The following is a 16,628-nucleotide window of genomic DNA, read 5'->3' on the forward strand; positions in this document are numbered from 1 at the left end:
GCCTACTAGTTGTAAAACTCAACTCAACTACAAAGACCACCGACCGACCACCTGTTGTTTATTATTCCCACAATAAAACCCTTCTGGGTCGATAACTGTGATAGAAGTCGAAGAGGTTGAGCCTTATCTTTTGGAGATTATCATTATTTATTATGTTCACAGTTGTAATATTGCTTAAACCAGCTTACAGCTGCCGTAGGAAGAATCGGCTTGTATTTTATTGAACCATATAATCTGCAAAGGTGTTACCAGTATCAATGAATGTTACCAGCCTCTTCCTTATATAAATATATGTGTTTTAATTGCATTGCATAAATCCGCAGAAATCTAATCTCTTTCAGAAAAAATATTTTGTATGGTTCATTGGTAAAATCATAAAATTGAAAGAATAGAATACTATTTTTGTAATTTTACTGCATTTTCCTATATATATAGCGGATTTCTATACAGCGTGTTGTGTCAAATCAAAATAAATGGAAGAGCAGAGCCTCTACATTCAATATAAATTTCTTAAAATTTTTGTAGCACAGATTTCAGCGAAATTAGAAAATTAACATCAATTAAATTAATAAAGCAGTTCCAAGTAGGCCACAGCTGTGGCGATATTCAGACAACTATCGAATGGGTTTTCCATCTCCAAAAGGCAAAAGTAATTTAGGTAGGTAGGCGAATTCTCCGCCCGTTTGGCAAACCACCCCTAAAAGGACTTCTGACCGTCCTGTTATTTTGGATAGAGCGCAGCGATCATCTGGCAATGACAACGGCGTAGTTTCAGTTTTGAAAATTCTCTGAGCCTGAGCAGAAGAGCAACAATGACGACGACAACAACAGCGGACACAGGTAAGCAGCGCAGCAGCAGTGCAAAAAACCGAATAACCTTGGAAGGATATAAAACACCCATTAACCCCACACTCCACTCGCATGTATCTGTATCCCATGCAGCAGCCCCCACACCCGCCTCCGGCTCCGCCTCCCTGCTGCAGCTGAACGATGACGTATTAGCCCTAATCATAAGGCACCTGAATGTGTACCAACAATACGAGCTGGGGAAGCTGCATCGTCGCCTGGAGAACATTGTGCAGATGCTGTGGCGGACACGAGTGAGGAATGTGGCGCTGCACGATGAGATGTTCAAGCGTTCCAGCCCCAATTCGCGTCAGTTTCTGGCCTTTGTGCTGACCCTGGCACCGCACATGCAGCGTTTGAGCTGCCAGCGGCTGGATGTGAGGCGGCTTCGCCTGTTGAGCAGCCATACCCTGTCCGAGGTGACCAGCCTGGAGTGGCTGGGCGACGGCCATCGCCGTGGTCGTGCCCGCTTTGTGGATGAGGATGTGCGCCTGCTGCGGCGTGTTTTTCCCTTGCTGCGGAAACTCAAACTCCGTGGATGCCAAATCACTGGAAAGTATCTGTGCGATTTGGAGTTACTCAACGAGCTCTGCCTGGACGACTGCCAGTACCTGGAGTCGCAGCACTTTCGGGACCTTTTCCGACAGCTGAAACTACGTAAATTTGATATTATGGAGGACTGCGATGAGGTCAACTGCTGCGACCTGGTGGACCTGCAGCTGTGCCCCACGCTGGAGCACATCAAAATTGCCGACTACCATCTGTGCATGGAGTCGGACATCACCCAGCAGCTGCTGCAGCTGCCACGCCTCAACAAGCTGTCCATTTACTCCAAGAACTTTGTATTCGATGTACTGTCGCGCATAGCGCGTCCCAGCTATCCCACGGGCAGATCCAGTCTAATCGAGGGCTTCCGCTTCAGCGGAATCCTCCACGACTACGAGAGGTTCTTCAGGGAACTCGGCAATCTGCGGAATCTAAGGAGACTGGAGCTGCACGGCCACGGCGAAGAGGAGGGCCAGCTGCAGTGCCTCGGAGACCAAATGCTGCGTCATCTCTCCTCCGCACTCCCAGAGCTCACTGAACTGCACTTGTGCGGCTACCAGTTGGAGAGTCCCTTGAGTCTGCTTGGATTTGTCACCCACTGTCGCCAGCTGCGGGTTCTGGACATAACCCGAACCCGCTGCCATGGCGATGCCTTTGTCTGGAGCTGTCTGGCAATCCTCAACAAACAGCGATGGCGCACTCAGCCCCTGGAGCTGTGGATACGCAAGAGTGATATTAAACCCGAAATTATGGACAGTACCCGTCTCCTGGACAACGAGAAACACATCAAAATCGATTGCAAACAGATACCAAACAGCCTGGATCACACGTCTGGGGTCCTCAAGTTCAGCTTTGCGAGATGATACCCGCCCCCACAACCAACAATCCATATGAGGCGATCATCCATTGTTGTGCCTAGCCTGTGCCCTAGGTGTGTTGATAAGGCGACAATTGATTCAAGACTGAAATAATTGTGAAATGTGTAAGTGTTTGCATGATACCCTGCAAAGGGTACGAGTGTTAGGCAGAGATCGATTAAGACGTTTTAAACTGAACTTTAATCATGATTGTCTTTTGTTTACTAAATAAATGTTCCATATATAAATAAATAAACTACTCTTACTATTGTAACAACATCTCTGATCCATGGAGCTGCACAAACTTCGATGAACTATCATACGTTTGACCCACACCCCACAATGATGATTGATATATGATTTTTAGTAATTATTTGTCGTTTGATAGGTACACAATCTTCGGCTGATCTTGAAATATTGATTGGCTGCAATCGCAATCCGATTTCTTCAGTGCTAGCACTTTCTTTGTGCTGTCATAATTTTCAAGCTGATTACAAGGCATCAAGGCATTGGTTGGAAAACAGATCTTTCTGGCCTCTACGAATGCATGGCTCTTTATCGGACCGCGCCATCTACAATTGGGAGCAGAGCCGATTAGGAATTGGGGACTGGGCTTATCAATAGGGGTGACCAACCATTCAGCAAACAAGGCAACAGAAATCTAGATTGGAGATTCATTCGCTCCAATCCCCAATCCCAAATCGTAGAACGGGCTGGGACGGGTTAGAGTTTAATTGATAATGCTACTCACAGTTATGCGACTGCGCTCGGACCTGAGTGCACTCCCATTTCGGGGGAACGGGAGCGGTATGGAGTGGTATCGTTAAAAGATAACCCCAGAATATGGGGCCTTGTAGCCGCATTACAAGTACTACATGGAGTTCTAAGTTCAGACCTTTTAAAACAAGTCGTAAATAATGCACTGTGAGAAATTAATGTTTATATGCGGCGATCCCAGGAAGAGCCGTGGACGGACCGAGAGGCGCTAGCTCATAATGCGCGGCATAGTATATACCAGAGGCGATTGCTTACATGCAGGCAAGATAGAGATTTGCTTAATTATCGAGTTATATTAAAAATAAACTAAACTCAAATGATATTGATCATCAGCAAATAATGCATCTTAAATGAAACTCGAGTTGGATTTCTTTCGGTGCCACAATTAACGTTTTTTTAGGAAAAGTTCGAGTATCATTTAATTCCGACATTTATGTTTATTTTTCACGTTGTTCCATATACTTACATATGTATGTAGCTGTATTCTCGTTTGAAAATTATTTTCCAACCGCCAGACTCAGTCGTTATCAAGTCGTCACTCGAAGCGGTTCGATTAAAAACCAAGAAAATCTTAAAGGGAGGATCGATCTCTCAAGCAAAGAATTATAAAAAGAGATCTGCAAACATATAAGAAATCAGAGCCTCAGAACCCTGCATTATCGCCGCTTGATGATAACCTCCACCTCTGGAGGGTGGACTTGGACTCGGCTCAGACAACAGACAGCAGTAGGAAGTTGGACCCATCATCCATCAGTCATCATCTGGAATCACAGAGACCATCATCGGCTGAATCATCTTCCTGATCATCGCTGGATCGGTAGGTGCAAAGACCCCGAGTGACCGTTTATTGCGTTCGAAACATATTATGAAAGAAAAATCATATGGTTAAGATCAGAAACGAAAAAGTACTTTAAATACGTGATTTGTGATTGAGCAAATGAGTGTGTAGTGATCGGTCAGTGAAAACTGGAAATAAAAGTAATGATCTACATAAATATGAAGAAGAAATATTAAATGCACATGAATGGTACATTATCTAAAAAGAAAAATAATTTTGTATTTGTTTTTACAAAAATTATGCTTTGAAACACATTCCAGACAAATACAAAGTTGATAAAAAATGGTAGGTTATTTCTTCAGAAAGTTTAGAAAAGTGATAAGAATAAGTATTAAAACTCATAAACTTTTCGGGTATTAAAGGGTATAAAGGGTATTATTGGGTACTAAAAGCCTATTCGAAATCCTTGAAAGGTTGAGAAAGAAAGGTTATTGGTTCCCTGATATTTAAGATCGGATATTTGGTTGTTATTAGAACAAGTCTTTTATAAATGCATACATCTATCAATCAATAAGCAAATTGAAGGCAAATTAGAAGTTTAATAGCCTAATGATCAAGCCAATATGAATATGGATGATTCTCGGGGCCTAGGCTACACGAAAAAAAATAAATTGCACTTGGTACAAGTATCGTAGGTACACAGAGCCATTTGTATGCATATTTAGAGGGTGGTAGAAGGTAGTCTAGTTTCGATATAAACGATTGAACACCGAGAATTCCAGAAAGAGGAAACTAGTTATGCGTAGCATTTGTGTTGGCTATAACTAAAAAAAATCTAGAACTAACCATTTCAGACTGATATACGATCCGTTACACGTTACGACGAGACATCATGATTGGAAAACAGCGCATTCTCAGGACGGGTGTGGCGGGTCTGCTGTTGTTTACGTGCAGTCTATATGCGACTCTCTATCTGGAGCGTATAGAGCAATGGGTCTTGGAGGGGTTCATGGTATTGAGACCAAACTCCCTGATCACAGATCTGTGGGAGTCCCCTTCGATGGACACGACCGTGGATCTTTACATGTTCAATTGGACCAATTCGGAGCACCTCAATGATCCAACAGTGAAGCCTCGATTCGAGGAGTTCGGACCCTACAGGTTCAAGGAAAAGATGCAAAAGCTGAATGTGGTCTGGCACGATGAGAACTCCACGGTCTCGTACATGCGTCGCAGTCGCTTCGATTTCGATGAGGCGGGCAGTGCGGGTCGCCCCACGGATCCCATCGTGGCCCCCAATCTGCTGATTGTTGGCATTTACCAGAAGATGTGGAGCTGGAGCCCCATGCTGCGGACCCTTATGATGATGACCCTGAATCTGTACGGCAAGGAGACCACCATGGTTCGTCCTGCCGGTGACTGGATGTTCGATGGCTTTGACACGCCTCTCCTCAAGATGAGCAAAATGGTTCCCACCAACTTGATGCCCGAACTTAATTTTCCCTACGAGAAAATTGGATATGCTTATCCTGTAAGATTGCATTTCTGACCTACATATGTACATATGTATATATCTTTTTCCCGATTCCCCTGTAGCGCAATGGCAGCATGGAGATCTATGGCCATCACAATGTCTACACGGGACGCCAGGACTTTAGTAAGTTGGGACAGATCGCCCGTTGGCGGTATAACAATGTCACTGCCTCAAGTCCCAGATGCCGACTAAAGGGAAGTGCTGGGGAGTTCCATCCGATTCCTTTGGAAAAGGGCAGAAATATCTCCTACTTCCTTCCCGACATTTGTCGCGAACTGGAGGTGGACTACCACTCTACCACCGTTTTCGAGGGCGTAGAGGGATATGTTTACAAGGGCAGTGCCCGGAACATGGCAAATGGTAAAAATCTGTTCCGATACTGATTGATATGAATATTAATGATTCCTGTTTCCTTTTTCCAGGCACTGATAATCCACAAAATAGTTGCTACTGCCAGGAGAACTGCCAGGAGGTACGATCGGGTTTGTTGAACATTTCCTCCTGCTGGTACGGAGCGCCCGTTTTTGCCTCCTATCCACATTTCCACGAGGCCGATCCGTATTATGTGGAACAGGTGGATGGAATGAAACCAGATAAGGATCGTCATGAATTGGTGGTCATTCTGGAGCCGAAGACGGGCATGATTCTGGAGATCAAGGCACGCATAATGGCCAGCCTTCTTGTAGAGCCACGACCATCAGGGTAAGTAAAAAGCACGGAATTTCATTGATAATAAAATAAAATAAAAATGGTGATATTTCAGAATCTATCGCAAGTCGCGTCGGACATTCTTTCCCCTAATCTGGGCCGACTACCATGTGCGCATCACTCCCGATCTTTTGACCTACGTCAAGCTAATACCGATCATGGAGAGCCTGGGAAAGGTATGCGGCTGCCTGGGCATTGCCCTGGGTCTGGTAATGCTGTTGTGGTATCCGAGACAGATGCTCTGGAAGAAGCATCTCATGCAGAAGATCGAAATCAATGCACTGGACACTCGCACCCCTGAACAGATAAAGGGAGTGGAAGAGTCCCCGCTGCTGATCGGTGTCCAATATGTGCCCGCCATCAAGGAGGGGGCGAGTCCAAGCTGAATAGAGGTCCTATCTGTTAACACTAGCTGTACGAGTATGACATGTGATAGGGATAAGGGCTTAGCGTCTGTCTTGCCTAGTCTACAGTCTAAGTTAATAAATGTTAAAGGGTCTTCAATTACTCGATGCTTTAAAAGTGTCGTTTTGATGGATTGGTCACTGCGCTGGATGGATGAATGGAGCTGTGGATTGCCAAAGTATTTGTAGCAGTAAAAAAGACGCCCCTACGTACAATATCATTCCTTGTCATACTGAATCATACAGTCATACAATAAAACAACAGTAAAAGCAACCACTTGCCACCCTCATGACCGATTAAAAGTATGGAAGTATCGAACATTTCGAGTTTCAATTACGATTTGGACAAAGAACCGTTTCATAGCCGTTTTGGTACCACAAAACAGAGAGTCAATGCATACTTTTGTTGAAACTCTTATCAATAAAACTAATGTACTCATACGAACATGCAGAGCATAAATATATACATACATATACTTACACGCTCTCTCTCTCTCGTGCGCCATTCGAGTCAGAAACTGAGAGCACGTGAGAGTGAGAGAGAGCATGATCATGATCATTATGATCATTTTCGACGCTATGTGAACACCCTACAATGTGCAGCACATTTGTTCCTTACCCCATCTCATATAAAATACAAGAGTTTCAACAAAATTAAACCTAAATAACCGAGTGTCTTTACCATTGTAAATTGAAATTAACATATAAAAAGAGATTTAGTCTAAAAAAACGGCATACAAAAGTCAGACCAGCCGACTCGCCATAGGTTTTTAATGAAGAATAAATAATTGCTGGTTGCTGAGTTGCTTGGCGACTTTTAAAAAATACTTAATTTAGTCGCAGAGCAGGCGCAGCGCCGCACAGACCAAAAATCCACCCGAAGTGAACGGATCGAGACGTGTTCGTTCAAGATCAGAGCGTTGACTTAACGGTGCGTCGCTGATTAAATACATACATACATATGTACACATGTTGGTGCAAGTGCAAGTGAGATGGCAGCTAGACAGAACAGAGAGAAATAAGAAAAAGAAAATAAATCCCAAAGAGCGCGAGCAGTGAAGCGTTTTTAGACACTTGCGTCGCCGCCGTCTATGTATGTTTCGCTGCATATTTACACAACAACTGCAATTAGAAATTTATATGAATTAAAAAGTATTAAAACGAAAGAAAAATCTGTCATCCAAGTGAAGCAAAACAAAACAAGTGATTGGAATAAATTTGCACCTAAAGTGGAATTGGAAAAAAGGCAGCGCGTAGTAAAGAAAGCCAAGTGTTAGAGGAGCAACGAAGATCTACAACAAGAAAATGTAAGATAAATATGAAAAATACCCAACGCATTTGGTGAGAGAGTGAGAGTGAGAAAGAGAGGGAGAGAGACGCAGACGCAAGAGAGTTAAACGTGCCGCGTTGCTCGTTGCTCTGCTTCCTTTTAAGATAAAATTGTTAAATAAACATAATTGTGTAGAGTTTTTTGTGAAGTTTTTGCTTTCTGTGAAGCATTCCAATATACTGATTCACCGCGCGACAACGAGTGAGTTAACAGAATATGTAAATTACCCAAGCAACAAGCAGAGCCAGCCTCAGTTCGGGACATTCTTTGTTGTTTTTCTCTGTTTTTGCGGTTCTTTTTGGCACATTGCACTGCGGCCTGTGTCTATTTTTAGGCCACAAATAGGAATATATTGTCAACAGGTTGCGGAAGTGACGGGTAGAGTTCAAGGATATTGCTAATGTTCTCAAATAATTGTGAATAAAAACTCGATGAGTATAACAATTGCTTAGACCACGACACGCCAGTGCTAATTCACGTGATTAATGTTTGGCCAAATGAATTGGCACTATGTGAAATGTCCATAATCTCTGTTGCTGGAGTTAAAAGAGCGCAAGAGCAGTACATTTGACTGTGAGGCGTGGCGTGTTTGTGTGTATGTGTGCGTGTGTGTTTGGGAGATAAAAATAAACAGGGCGTAGGTGAGGAAAAACCGCGTAAACGTAAACGAGTTTTCATAATGTTAGTTGTTGTTTTCCGACCTCGCTACGTGTGCATTAATAACAAAATAAATCGTATCGTATGTACGTGCCAGGGTGTGATTGGTATTGTATTGAAATTTTTTAAATATTGCCAATAACAGTAATAGTAGCGCGGCCCTGTTTGGCTGCAGTCATAGCCAGGCGAGCCAGCGAGGCGAGGTAAGGTATATTAACAAGAAGGCGCGGCGGGAGCGTCAACATAAGCAAGAATGTACATAAATACTTACATGTACATACATATGTACACATGTGTGTTTTCATATAAACAGAAATACAGACGTGTTGGCCATTTACATATATAAATCAGCATCCATCCATCCAGATGAAGGAGGATGCAGAGTTTTGCCCAGCTGCCTTACCTTATACATAATATAACTCGTGCTCATCGGTTGCCATGGACAACCAGCACTACAAGAAGTGTAAACAGTTCCCCCACCCACAGAGCGACCCTTGCGCAGTCCGCACGCAACATTCATTTATGGTTGTGACAGGGTATGGAAAAGGTGAACGTGAACGGGTTTTGTGTTTCAAGCCAATACGCGAAAACAATAAGTGCGCGGAATGTGTGTGATTCAGACAATCGTAGTAGCTGGAGTTTTTGCGAACTCGAGAAATCCAGAAAAATTAGAGTCAGAAAACGGGAGTTCATCAAACGGGAAAAGTTTTCAATGCGCTGTGGTGTTTTTTTGTCTGTATCTAGAGCAGTATTTATGTACCAACATAGTGGCATAGTAGCACATAGCAGGGTCATGTGCGGGCATCACAATTCTAACAGACGAATGTTAACGATGAGTGATTATGCTGAGCTAATTGTCTTTGAGTTTGTGGTACATAACCATGTACATATAAACCTATGTATGTATGTAGATTTAAAAGTTAAGAATAGGTGGATAGATAAGCAGTAACTGAAAGCAGAAAATGGTACCAACTGGATTCATCAAACGGTACACACTACTGTTAATGCAGTCGTATATGTTTTGTCAGTACAGTATTGTACAGTATGTACTTAACGGAGACATAACAGGGGTCATATTGGATAACATACCAATGTAGTCCAGCGGTCGGCAAGCACACATTGCAGTGCGTTTGTGTCCGCAGGCCGCAGGCAAAATGCAACAAAAAGTGTTATTTTATTGGGCACCGATCACTGTTACTTTCCTATACACATGAGTAAGATAGGGCCTTGCCGACCACTGTCGTAGTTGTTTAACTTTCCAGTGAATGGTTGGATTGATAACTGCTATTGATTCATCTTTTTTTTTTATTAAAAGCAGTCATCAAACAGGATACTGTGACAATATAATGGTATTTCTTTGTGGATTCTGAATAATACTTAGAATTTGGCCTACCGCGAGGTCTTGCGTCTCGACTCGAGCATCAGTGGGGGGAGCGATAGGAGCAGTTTGCCACAAGTACAAGTACGTGCGCACCCGCTGTTTTAGAACGTTTGTATTTTGGCTGACTTTAAGTAGCTACAGATGGTTCAATAGGTATTAAATTATGGCTAGAATTTCTATATGGGGGGTGTTCCGTGAAAAGCCAACTGACGGAACACTTAAGTGTGAAGCCTTTGAACCGGTTCCAAAACTGTTAAGCAACCCCCCTTAAAACCGCAGTTTATGTTTTCCCTCGTATCACATTTCGACGAATCTATTATGTATGTATTTACGCTATATATTATGTATATGCATGTATGTACATTGGAGATTTGACTTGACCACAAAAACGTGTACCCCAGTGCCAAACGAACATTTCATTACAATTAGACACACCACACACAAAATGTGTATAATTACGCAGCAGTACTACAAAGTTGTAGACGATCGCGCTACGGCGCGTGATTAACATTTCCATTCCATTCCGATCTATTCGGAGTATACTCTCTTTCTCTTTGGCCCGCTCTCTTTCCCTGTAATCGGGTGGCGAGCCCGCTGCCCCCTATATGGTGCACATGTGTGTGTGTGTGTGTGTGTGTGTGTGTGTGTGTGTGCGTTTGCTGATAAGACCCATAGATATAGATAAGCCCGCCTGTACTAACAAATGTTCTCTTTTCATATATTCGCCCTCTCTCTGTTATTCGCAACGACGGACGCCAAACAGAGGTAGGCAGGTTCCCACTTGGACTCAGTGCCGTGTAAGAGATCGTTCGGAGTGGAGCAGGCTCAACCGAGGAGCTGCAGCAATATAACTGTATAATAAACCATAACCACTACAACTGTCACTACCATATCGTAATTAGAGCTAGAAGAACAATATGACATCACATCTGCGTTACTGTGTCCGTTTGGGCATTATCTTGCTGGGGATCTGTTCCATTGCCGGCGGCATTTATCTATTCCACCACTGGATCGAGATGTTTACACGCATGCGCGGCAAGGTGAGTGTTGAGTGTGTGTGCCTCTATATAGAGTCTTATCTTATCACCATCCATTTCTATGCCCATTCCCATTCTCATCACTTCATTCCCTTCGAGCGAGTCAAGTTTTGCGAACCGGCAAATTGGCAAACCGCTCAAAGGTCAGGACCCCGCCCAACCTTGTAGACCTTCATTTACATACAAATCGGAACGTTTCACCAGAAAGAACTTTGTCTTCTGATTGAAGCCAATTAAGGTCTTTGTCGAAGACCAAAAATGAAAAGACAGTCCGAAAATTGATCACCCGAACCAGGTGTTCAAGTATAAAATCAACTCTGGAGATAAGATACGGCTTACATTCGATCATTTTCGTATCAAAAATTGTTTGCCAAAAGTCGTTTACGATCCCATTAGGTATAAAATTGTACATGCATACATTGTATGTACATTTATAATATATATAGTTTATATACCGCTGTAGTATACTTATATTTGTGTATATACATATGTATTTCTGATTAGCGTATGGATGCGACTGTTGAGTCATTAGATGTGAGAGAGAGGCTGCGGCATTCTGTTGGATCGCTTACAGGCTTTGATTATTTTAAAACAACTTGAGAGAAACCTGTCTTTTTGAGAGGCAGGTCTTGAAAATGATCAGTTTTGTATGGAAAATAATGTTTTTGGTGCATTTTGCATAGAATATGCTTCAAGTCCAGACCGAATCGGTATCCAATCAACAGATAATTTGCTTATATTTCTTCACTACCCTTTAACAAAATAATCGCTATCTGACAGATAGAATCTTGTTCATATGAGGCCAGTTACATTTGACATTTTCAGAGGACATTAAATGTGGTTTTACGTTCATGTTTTTCATTTTGCAAATGGGGGGTACTTCATTAAGGAGTACCCGACTTTATGAGTATTCCAAGTTATTTTCATTTTACCTTTAAAGCCAAAAAATAAGATTCTCCGATCCTGTTAGCTCTACTTTACCTTGAGCATAAACTCATTAAATAACATTAAGAAAACGGTTTAGAAAGCGCCTTATACTGTAGGTAGATGTATTTTTAGCTGCCCCTTTTTCTTTCTACCCTCCATTTTATTATTACTCATTTTTGGAACAAACCCTGACTAATAATAGTCACTGAATGATTGATTGCGGGGCCTAATCGAATAAAAGCGCCACCCCATCTGGAATCGGAAATTATGAATCACGGCTACAGCTGCGGCCTGCAAGGTCATTCATCCGAAGTTACCCATTATGTTGACGATCTGTGAAGCCAGAACAGGCAGCCGGAAATGGTTGCCATTTGCCATGAAACTACCTTCGCGGATCTTACCCGAGGAATTGCAATGCGAATGGGAACGGGGGGCGGCGGGCTAGTAATATCTTATCTGGGTGAAAAAACCTGAAAAAATACCTCATTCAGCGATAGCCATGGGGCGTTCGATTAGACAACGCTCTTCACCCTCTCATGTATGGCGAAACATTCATAAAAGGCCTTAAACCAGCCAAAGTCCCAGACCTAACATGTAACCCACATTGTATTGTCGGGGGCACAGCCCTGCAGGTGTGCTGCCCTTAAATGAACACCTGTTTGGCGATGATACGAGTAGTCGTGCCACTTCCAGACACCTGAATAGATAGGTAGATAGCTAGATAGATAGATGGTTGGATTTACATTCATTTGTAATATCTCTCTCTCTTTGGATTAGGGAAATAGAAAACACACTCAAGTTTCTTTTTATCAGTTAGTCATTTCCGGCAGGCTCCAATTCCAGCTGTTTCAGCCGTCTAGTAGGTCTAGTCGCATTTCCAATTATAAAGATTATAAAGTTCTGGACATAACAAAAATGGCGACTTTGGTCTGGTCTGCGATCGTGTCGATCGTTATGTCTGGTGTTTACAATGATTGATGGCTGATAAGAAGCTGAAGCACCCATCGACCCGATGAACCACCTGCCTTTTGTATGATCTGAGAAGCTTACAAATTAAACGAGTGAAATGTATTCTTGGAATGACGTCGATAAGTGGCACAAAAGTTCCCCTAAGCGAACGGATGACACGAACAGAGACTACTGGCCACAAGTAATTGTTTATTGTAATAAACAAGTTCCATAGCTATGTAATACAATTTTTGGTAGAAATATTGTACAACTTTGCAAACAAAAAATGGTGCTAATGGTTCATCATCAATCATGTCATAGATCCACCCTTTATTTACGAAGGTTCCGCCAAGAGAATGGTATCAAAGTCAAGACCTCAAGGTTGAGTTATATAAAAACCCACAAAAAGTTATTTCTTCATAACCATATTCATTTCACCGATCGATCGAACACGCTCTTGACTATTTTTTCCTTTTTTCCCCGATTATTGTATGAAGCTATTATAGGAACGATTTCAAGGGGCCCCGATTACTGTGCGTTTAAAATATATAAGAAAAAAATACTATCAAATCTGGAACTGAAATAATACTTGGAATAAATTCATTGGTACTAACAGTTTTCAGAACTATAAAGGGTTATATGACAAATAAGCGGCGACTGTACTGATTAATTTCCCAGTAGGTTTGAGAGTTTTCTCAAGATGAATACAACAGATTACGTTCGAATTAATCAGAACTAATCAGCTTTCATTGTCGTTTTGTTAGAATTTGGTTTGTCTCGATTGACTACGAGCTTTCCCGATTACATACGAGTTTTCTCGATTACTTACGATTTATCTCGATTACCTACGAATCATTAGCTCTTCTTGTCGCCTAATTATTGTTATTGTTAATGGGCGAAAGGCGTTCCTGCATTGCTTGAGCTTATAATTCCGATACGGACTGTGTCCGAAACGACGAAATCTTTCAGTGTTTGGCAATGTTCGATGCCAATTATGGGACCCCGGGAGGAGACCAATTGCCCAGATCTATGATGAACTTTGATCGATCTTTTTAAATGTCGATTGAATGCGAGAATTGAATGAATTGATTCGTAGAAGTATCTCGTAATTGCAATGCCCGTTTCATCAACCAGTTATCCTCAATTAAAACAAAAAAAATTATGGAAATCGTGCGTCCTATCATTGAATTGAATTGAATATGTATTTTTATATGAATTACTAATTACTATTTATCCCCTATTGATCTTAAAGGAAATGGCTCTCAGTCCCACCTCACGATCTTTCGAGGGCTGGAAGATCTCACCGCTGCCACTGTACTTCGATGTTTACATTTTCAATTGGACAAATCCGGAGGACTTTTATGTGGGTTCTGGCAAGAAGCCACACTTCCAGCAGTTGGGACCCTATCGGTTTCGGGAGAAGCCCGACAAAGTGAACATTGCCTGGCACAATCAAAACGCTTCCGTGTCGTTCCGCAAGAAGTCTGTCTTTTACTTTGATGCCGATGGCAGCAAAGGCAGTCTCACGGATGTTGTCACGCAAGTGAATTCCGTAGCGCATGTAAGTGTGTGGACCACCATCAATCGCTAAACCCTGAAACTAATGGATTGCTTTTAACCCTTTTTTTTTTTTGCTAATCCTTCAGTCAGCGGCTAGACGAGCAGCCGACTCATGGCTGGGCAGAGTCAGTGTCAATATGGCCATCAGAATGTATGACCAGCGAATCACCATAACGCGGTCGGCCGATGAGTGGCTCTTCAAGGGCTTCGAGCATCCGTTCATCAGTTTGGGAAAGATTATTCGGCCGGACGATGTGCCATATACCCGTATTGGTTTTCAGTATCCACGAAATGGCAGCTCCGAGTTCGATGGCGAAATAAACATGTTCACGGGTGCCGATGATATCTCGAAGATGGGACAGATCTACACGTGGAACAATCTAACGCATACGGGCGCCTTTCCGGGCGTCTGTGGTCAAGTCAGGGGCTCAATGGGAGAGTTCTTTCCCCCCAATTTGAGCACCAACGACAGCGTGTACATGTACATGCCGAAAATGTGTCGTGCCGTGCCCTTGGACTACACGGAAACGGTGACAGTTCATGGGATTACCGCCTACAAATACAGTGGCACCGAGCACGCCGTCGACAATGGCACCCTCTTTACGGACACGAGCTGTTATTGCGTCGGCGGCAAGTGCCGGCCCATTGGCGTCATCGATATTGGACCCTGCTCCTTCAATGCCTCGGTGTTTATGTCGTTCCCACATTTCTACAAGGGCGATCCCAGCTATGTGGAAGCGGTGGAGGGCCTGAAGCCGGAGAAGGAAAAGCATGAGTTCTTCATGACGCTGGAGCCGAATGCCGGTGTCCCCATGGATGTGGGCGGCGGCTTCCAGGCCAACTACTACATGGAGCCTGTCAAGGGAATAGAGTATGAATCACTAAAACTTTTCTGTCGATGATAATCGCAACTAATTCCATTACTTATTGCAGTATCTACGATAAAGTACCAAGCGTCATGCTTCCCATGATGTGGTGCGAGGAGAGGGTACGCGTTACGGAGGAGATTGCCGCCGATATAGCGCTGGTGCCGCTCATTGTCCTGCTCGGACAGATTGTGACTGGTATACTGCTGGCGGGCGGTCTCATCTGCACCTGCTGGTACCCCACGCGACAGGTGACACAATTCTGTCACAGTGATCCCAAGGCCAAGGCTAATGCCTTGCGGCCGCTCACCACCTTTGCCGTAAATCCGGCGGCAGCCACATTGCCCGTGTCCCAGTTGTTCCGCCACAACACGAACGCTGGGGGCAACGAACGTGTTGGAGTCCGTCTGCTGGACTATAGGCGAGACTCTGGACTGCAGGAGCAACAGGACAGCAGCAGCGGCAGCGAGAACTCTCCAAGGGAGCGACTGATCAATGAAACGTCTCCCGATGTGATAGTTAGATAATACATCGATTCAACTCACGCATTCCCGGCGATGCCACCATCAAGCATGATCCAAGACTCATTTTCATCATCGTATCGTAGCTTAGAAGAGTATAAACTGATGATAAAGCCATTTTGCCTTAGCCAAGCCACGCCACCGTACCACAAGTGGCGCCTGGCCCCTTCCTTCATATCGCATCACATCCGTCGCACATACATCCCATCTACGTCCGCATTAGGAGTTCCCTCAACATATCTGTGCTTTCCGCCGGATAGCGCGAGAGAGAGATTAATAAGATTATTTATTTTAGTGCCAAAAAGAAAAGAGAAGCAGAGAACCCAAACAAAAGTCATTAACTATTTTATTAGCTTAAACTAAACTAAACTAAATTGTAAATAAAGGGAGTTGTTAAGTGGAACCGCACCCGCCCCATGATCATCACCTATGCCCCGATTTGTTGAAGTTGTAACACTGCGCACGCCCAAAGTATTTATATTTTTATGATAATATCATTAATTATTTTTCGTATTTTAAAAGCGATATTCTAGTTTTTATACAACTTGAGATGAAGTGATATCAATTATGATTGATCATTGATGATCAATCAATTGAACAGAAATACGAGCTCGGCAACTATTATGCTGCACTGCGATCCCAAGACATTTCAATCAATGTGATTGATCCCTGTAGATAGGAAGTCTTTTTTATATATTGTACACTACACACACACATGCACATAAATATAAACATACATATCCTATCCTAATAGTTCAAAGATTTCGGATATCCCCCATATGTACATATGTAAATCAGTGTAAAGTCGGACATAAGTTAGTTAGCCTATTGCTCAGCTGTGAACCCAGGAAATATTTCCAAAAATTCCTTAAGATACATTTTGAATTTAAAGAAAAGAATAAAACCAAAAAAAGATACGCCTATAGTTGATTGATTCTTCGACAACCGGTG

The 16,628-nt window shown here is 43.0% G+C and overlaps 3 protein-coding genes across 6 annotated transcripts; all 3 read left to right on the forward strand.

Moving 5' to 3' along the window:
- Positions 1-649: 649 nt before the first annotated feature.
- Positions 650-2,505, forward strand: LOC108162710. 2 transcript variants are annotated; one of them, XM_033393777.1, is made up of 2 exons: positions 650-840; positions 946-2,505. In XM_033393777.1, the coding sequence occupies exons 1-2, from the start codon at positions 813-815 to the stop codon at positions 2,253-2,255; spliced, it is 1,338 nt and encodes a 445-aa protein (XP_033249668.1). In that variant the 5' UTR covers positions 650-812; the 3' UTR covers positions 2,256-2,505. The 2 variants fall into 2 exon arrangements, with proteins under 2 accessions (XP_033249668.1, XP_017153059.1); XM_017297570.2 differs by having other exon boundaries at positions 651-840; positions 943-2,505.
- Positions 2,506-3,561: 1,056 nt separating this feature from the next.
- Positions 3,562-6,769, forward strand: LOC108162709 (protein peste). Of its 2 annotated transcripts, none has more exons than XM_017297568.2 (5): positions 3,562-3,843; positions 4,644-5,335; positions 5,401-5,698; positions 5,761-6,040; positions 6,102-6,769. In XM_017297568.2, exons 2-5 carry the CDS (start codon positions 4,697-4,699, stop codon positions 6,430-6,432), a joined length of 1,548 nt encoding a protein of 515 aa, XP_017153057.1. In that variant the 5' UTR covers positions 3,562-3,843; positions 4,644-4,696; the 3' UTR covers positions 6,433-6,769. The 2 variants fall into 2 exon arrangements, with proteins under 2 accessions (XP_017153057.1, XP_017153056.1); XM_017297567.2 differs by having other exon boundaries at positions 4,659-5,335.
- Positions 6,770-7,280: 511 nt separating this feature from the next.
- Positions 7,281-16,594, forward strand: LOC108162706 (protein peste). Of its 2 annotated transcripts, none has more exons than XM_017297564.2 (5): positions 7,281-7,757; positions 10,582-10,858; positions 13,983-14,291; positions 14,377-15,161; positions 15,224-16,594. In XM_017297564.2, the coding sequence occupies exons 2-5, from the start codon at positions 10,736-10,738 to the stop codon at positions 15,681-15,683; spliced, it is 1,677 nt and encodes a 558-aa protein (XP_017153053.1). In that variant the 5' UTR covers positions 7,281-7,757; positions 10,582-10,735; the 3' UTR covers positions 15,684-16,594. The 2 variants fall into 2 exon arrangements, with proteins under 2 accessions (XP_017153053.1, XP_017153054.1); XM_017297565.2 differs by lacking the exon at positions 7,281-7,757 and adding an exon at positions 7,851-7,981.
- Positions 16,595-16,628: the final 34 nt, after the last annotated feature.

Source organism: Drosophila miranda, chromosome 4 (assembly GCF_003369915.1).
Source record: "Drosophila miranda strain MSH22 chromosome 4, D.miranda_PacBio2.1, whole genome shotgun sequence".
NCBI lineage: Eukaryota > Metazoa > Arthropoda > Insecta > Diptera > Drosophilidae > Drosophila > Drosophila miranda.

Bases quoted from the DNA above. Each gene is read 5' to 3' on its own strand.
- LOC108162710 (XM_017297570.2), top strand. From the start codon at position 813: ATGACGACGACAACAACAGCGGACACAG. The intron at 841-942 runs GTAAGCAGCGCA...TATCCCATGCAG, and splicing joins GACAACAACAGCGGACACAG to CAGCCCCCACACCCGCCTCC.
- LOC108162709 (XM_017297568.2), top strand. From the start codon at position 4,697: ATGATTGGAAAACAGCGCATTCTCAGGACGGGTGTGGCGGGTCTGCTG. The intron at 5,336-5,400 runs GTAAGATTGCAT...ATTCCCCTGTAG, and splicing joins AAATTGGATATGCTTATCCT to CGCAATGGCAGCATGGAGAT. The intron at 6,041-6,101 runs GTAAGTAAAAAG...GTGATATTTCAG, and splicing joins GTAGAGCCACGACCATCAGG to AATCTATCGCAAGTCGCGTC.
- LOC108162706 (XM_017297564.2), top strand. From the start codon at position 10,736: ATGACATCACATCTGCGTTACTGTGTCCGTTTGGGCATTATCTTGCTG. The intron at 10,859-13,982 runs GTGAGTGTTGAG...TTGATCTTAAAG, and splicing joins TTACACGCATGCGCGGCAAG to GAAATGGCTCTCAGTCCCAC. The intron at 15,162-15,223 runs GTATGAATCACT...TACTTATTGCAG, and splicing joins GAGCCTGTCAAGGGAATAGA to TATCTACGATAAAGTACCAA.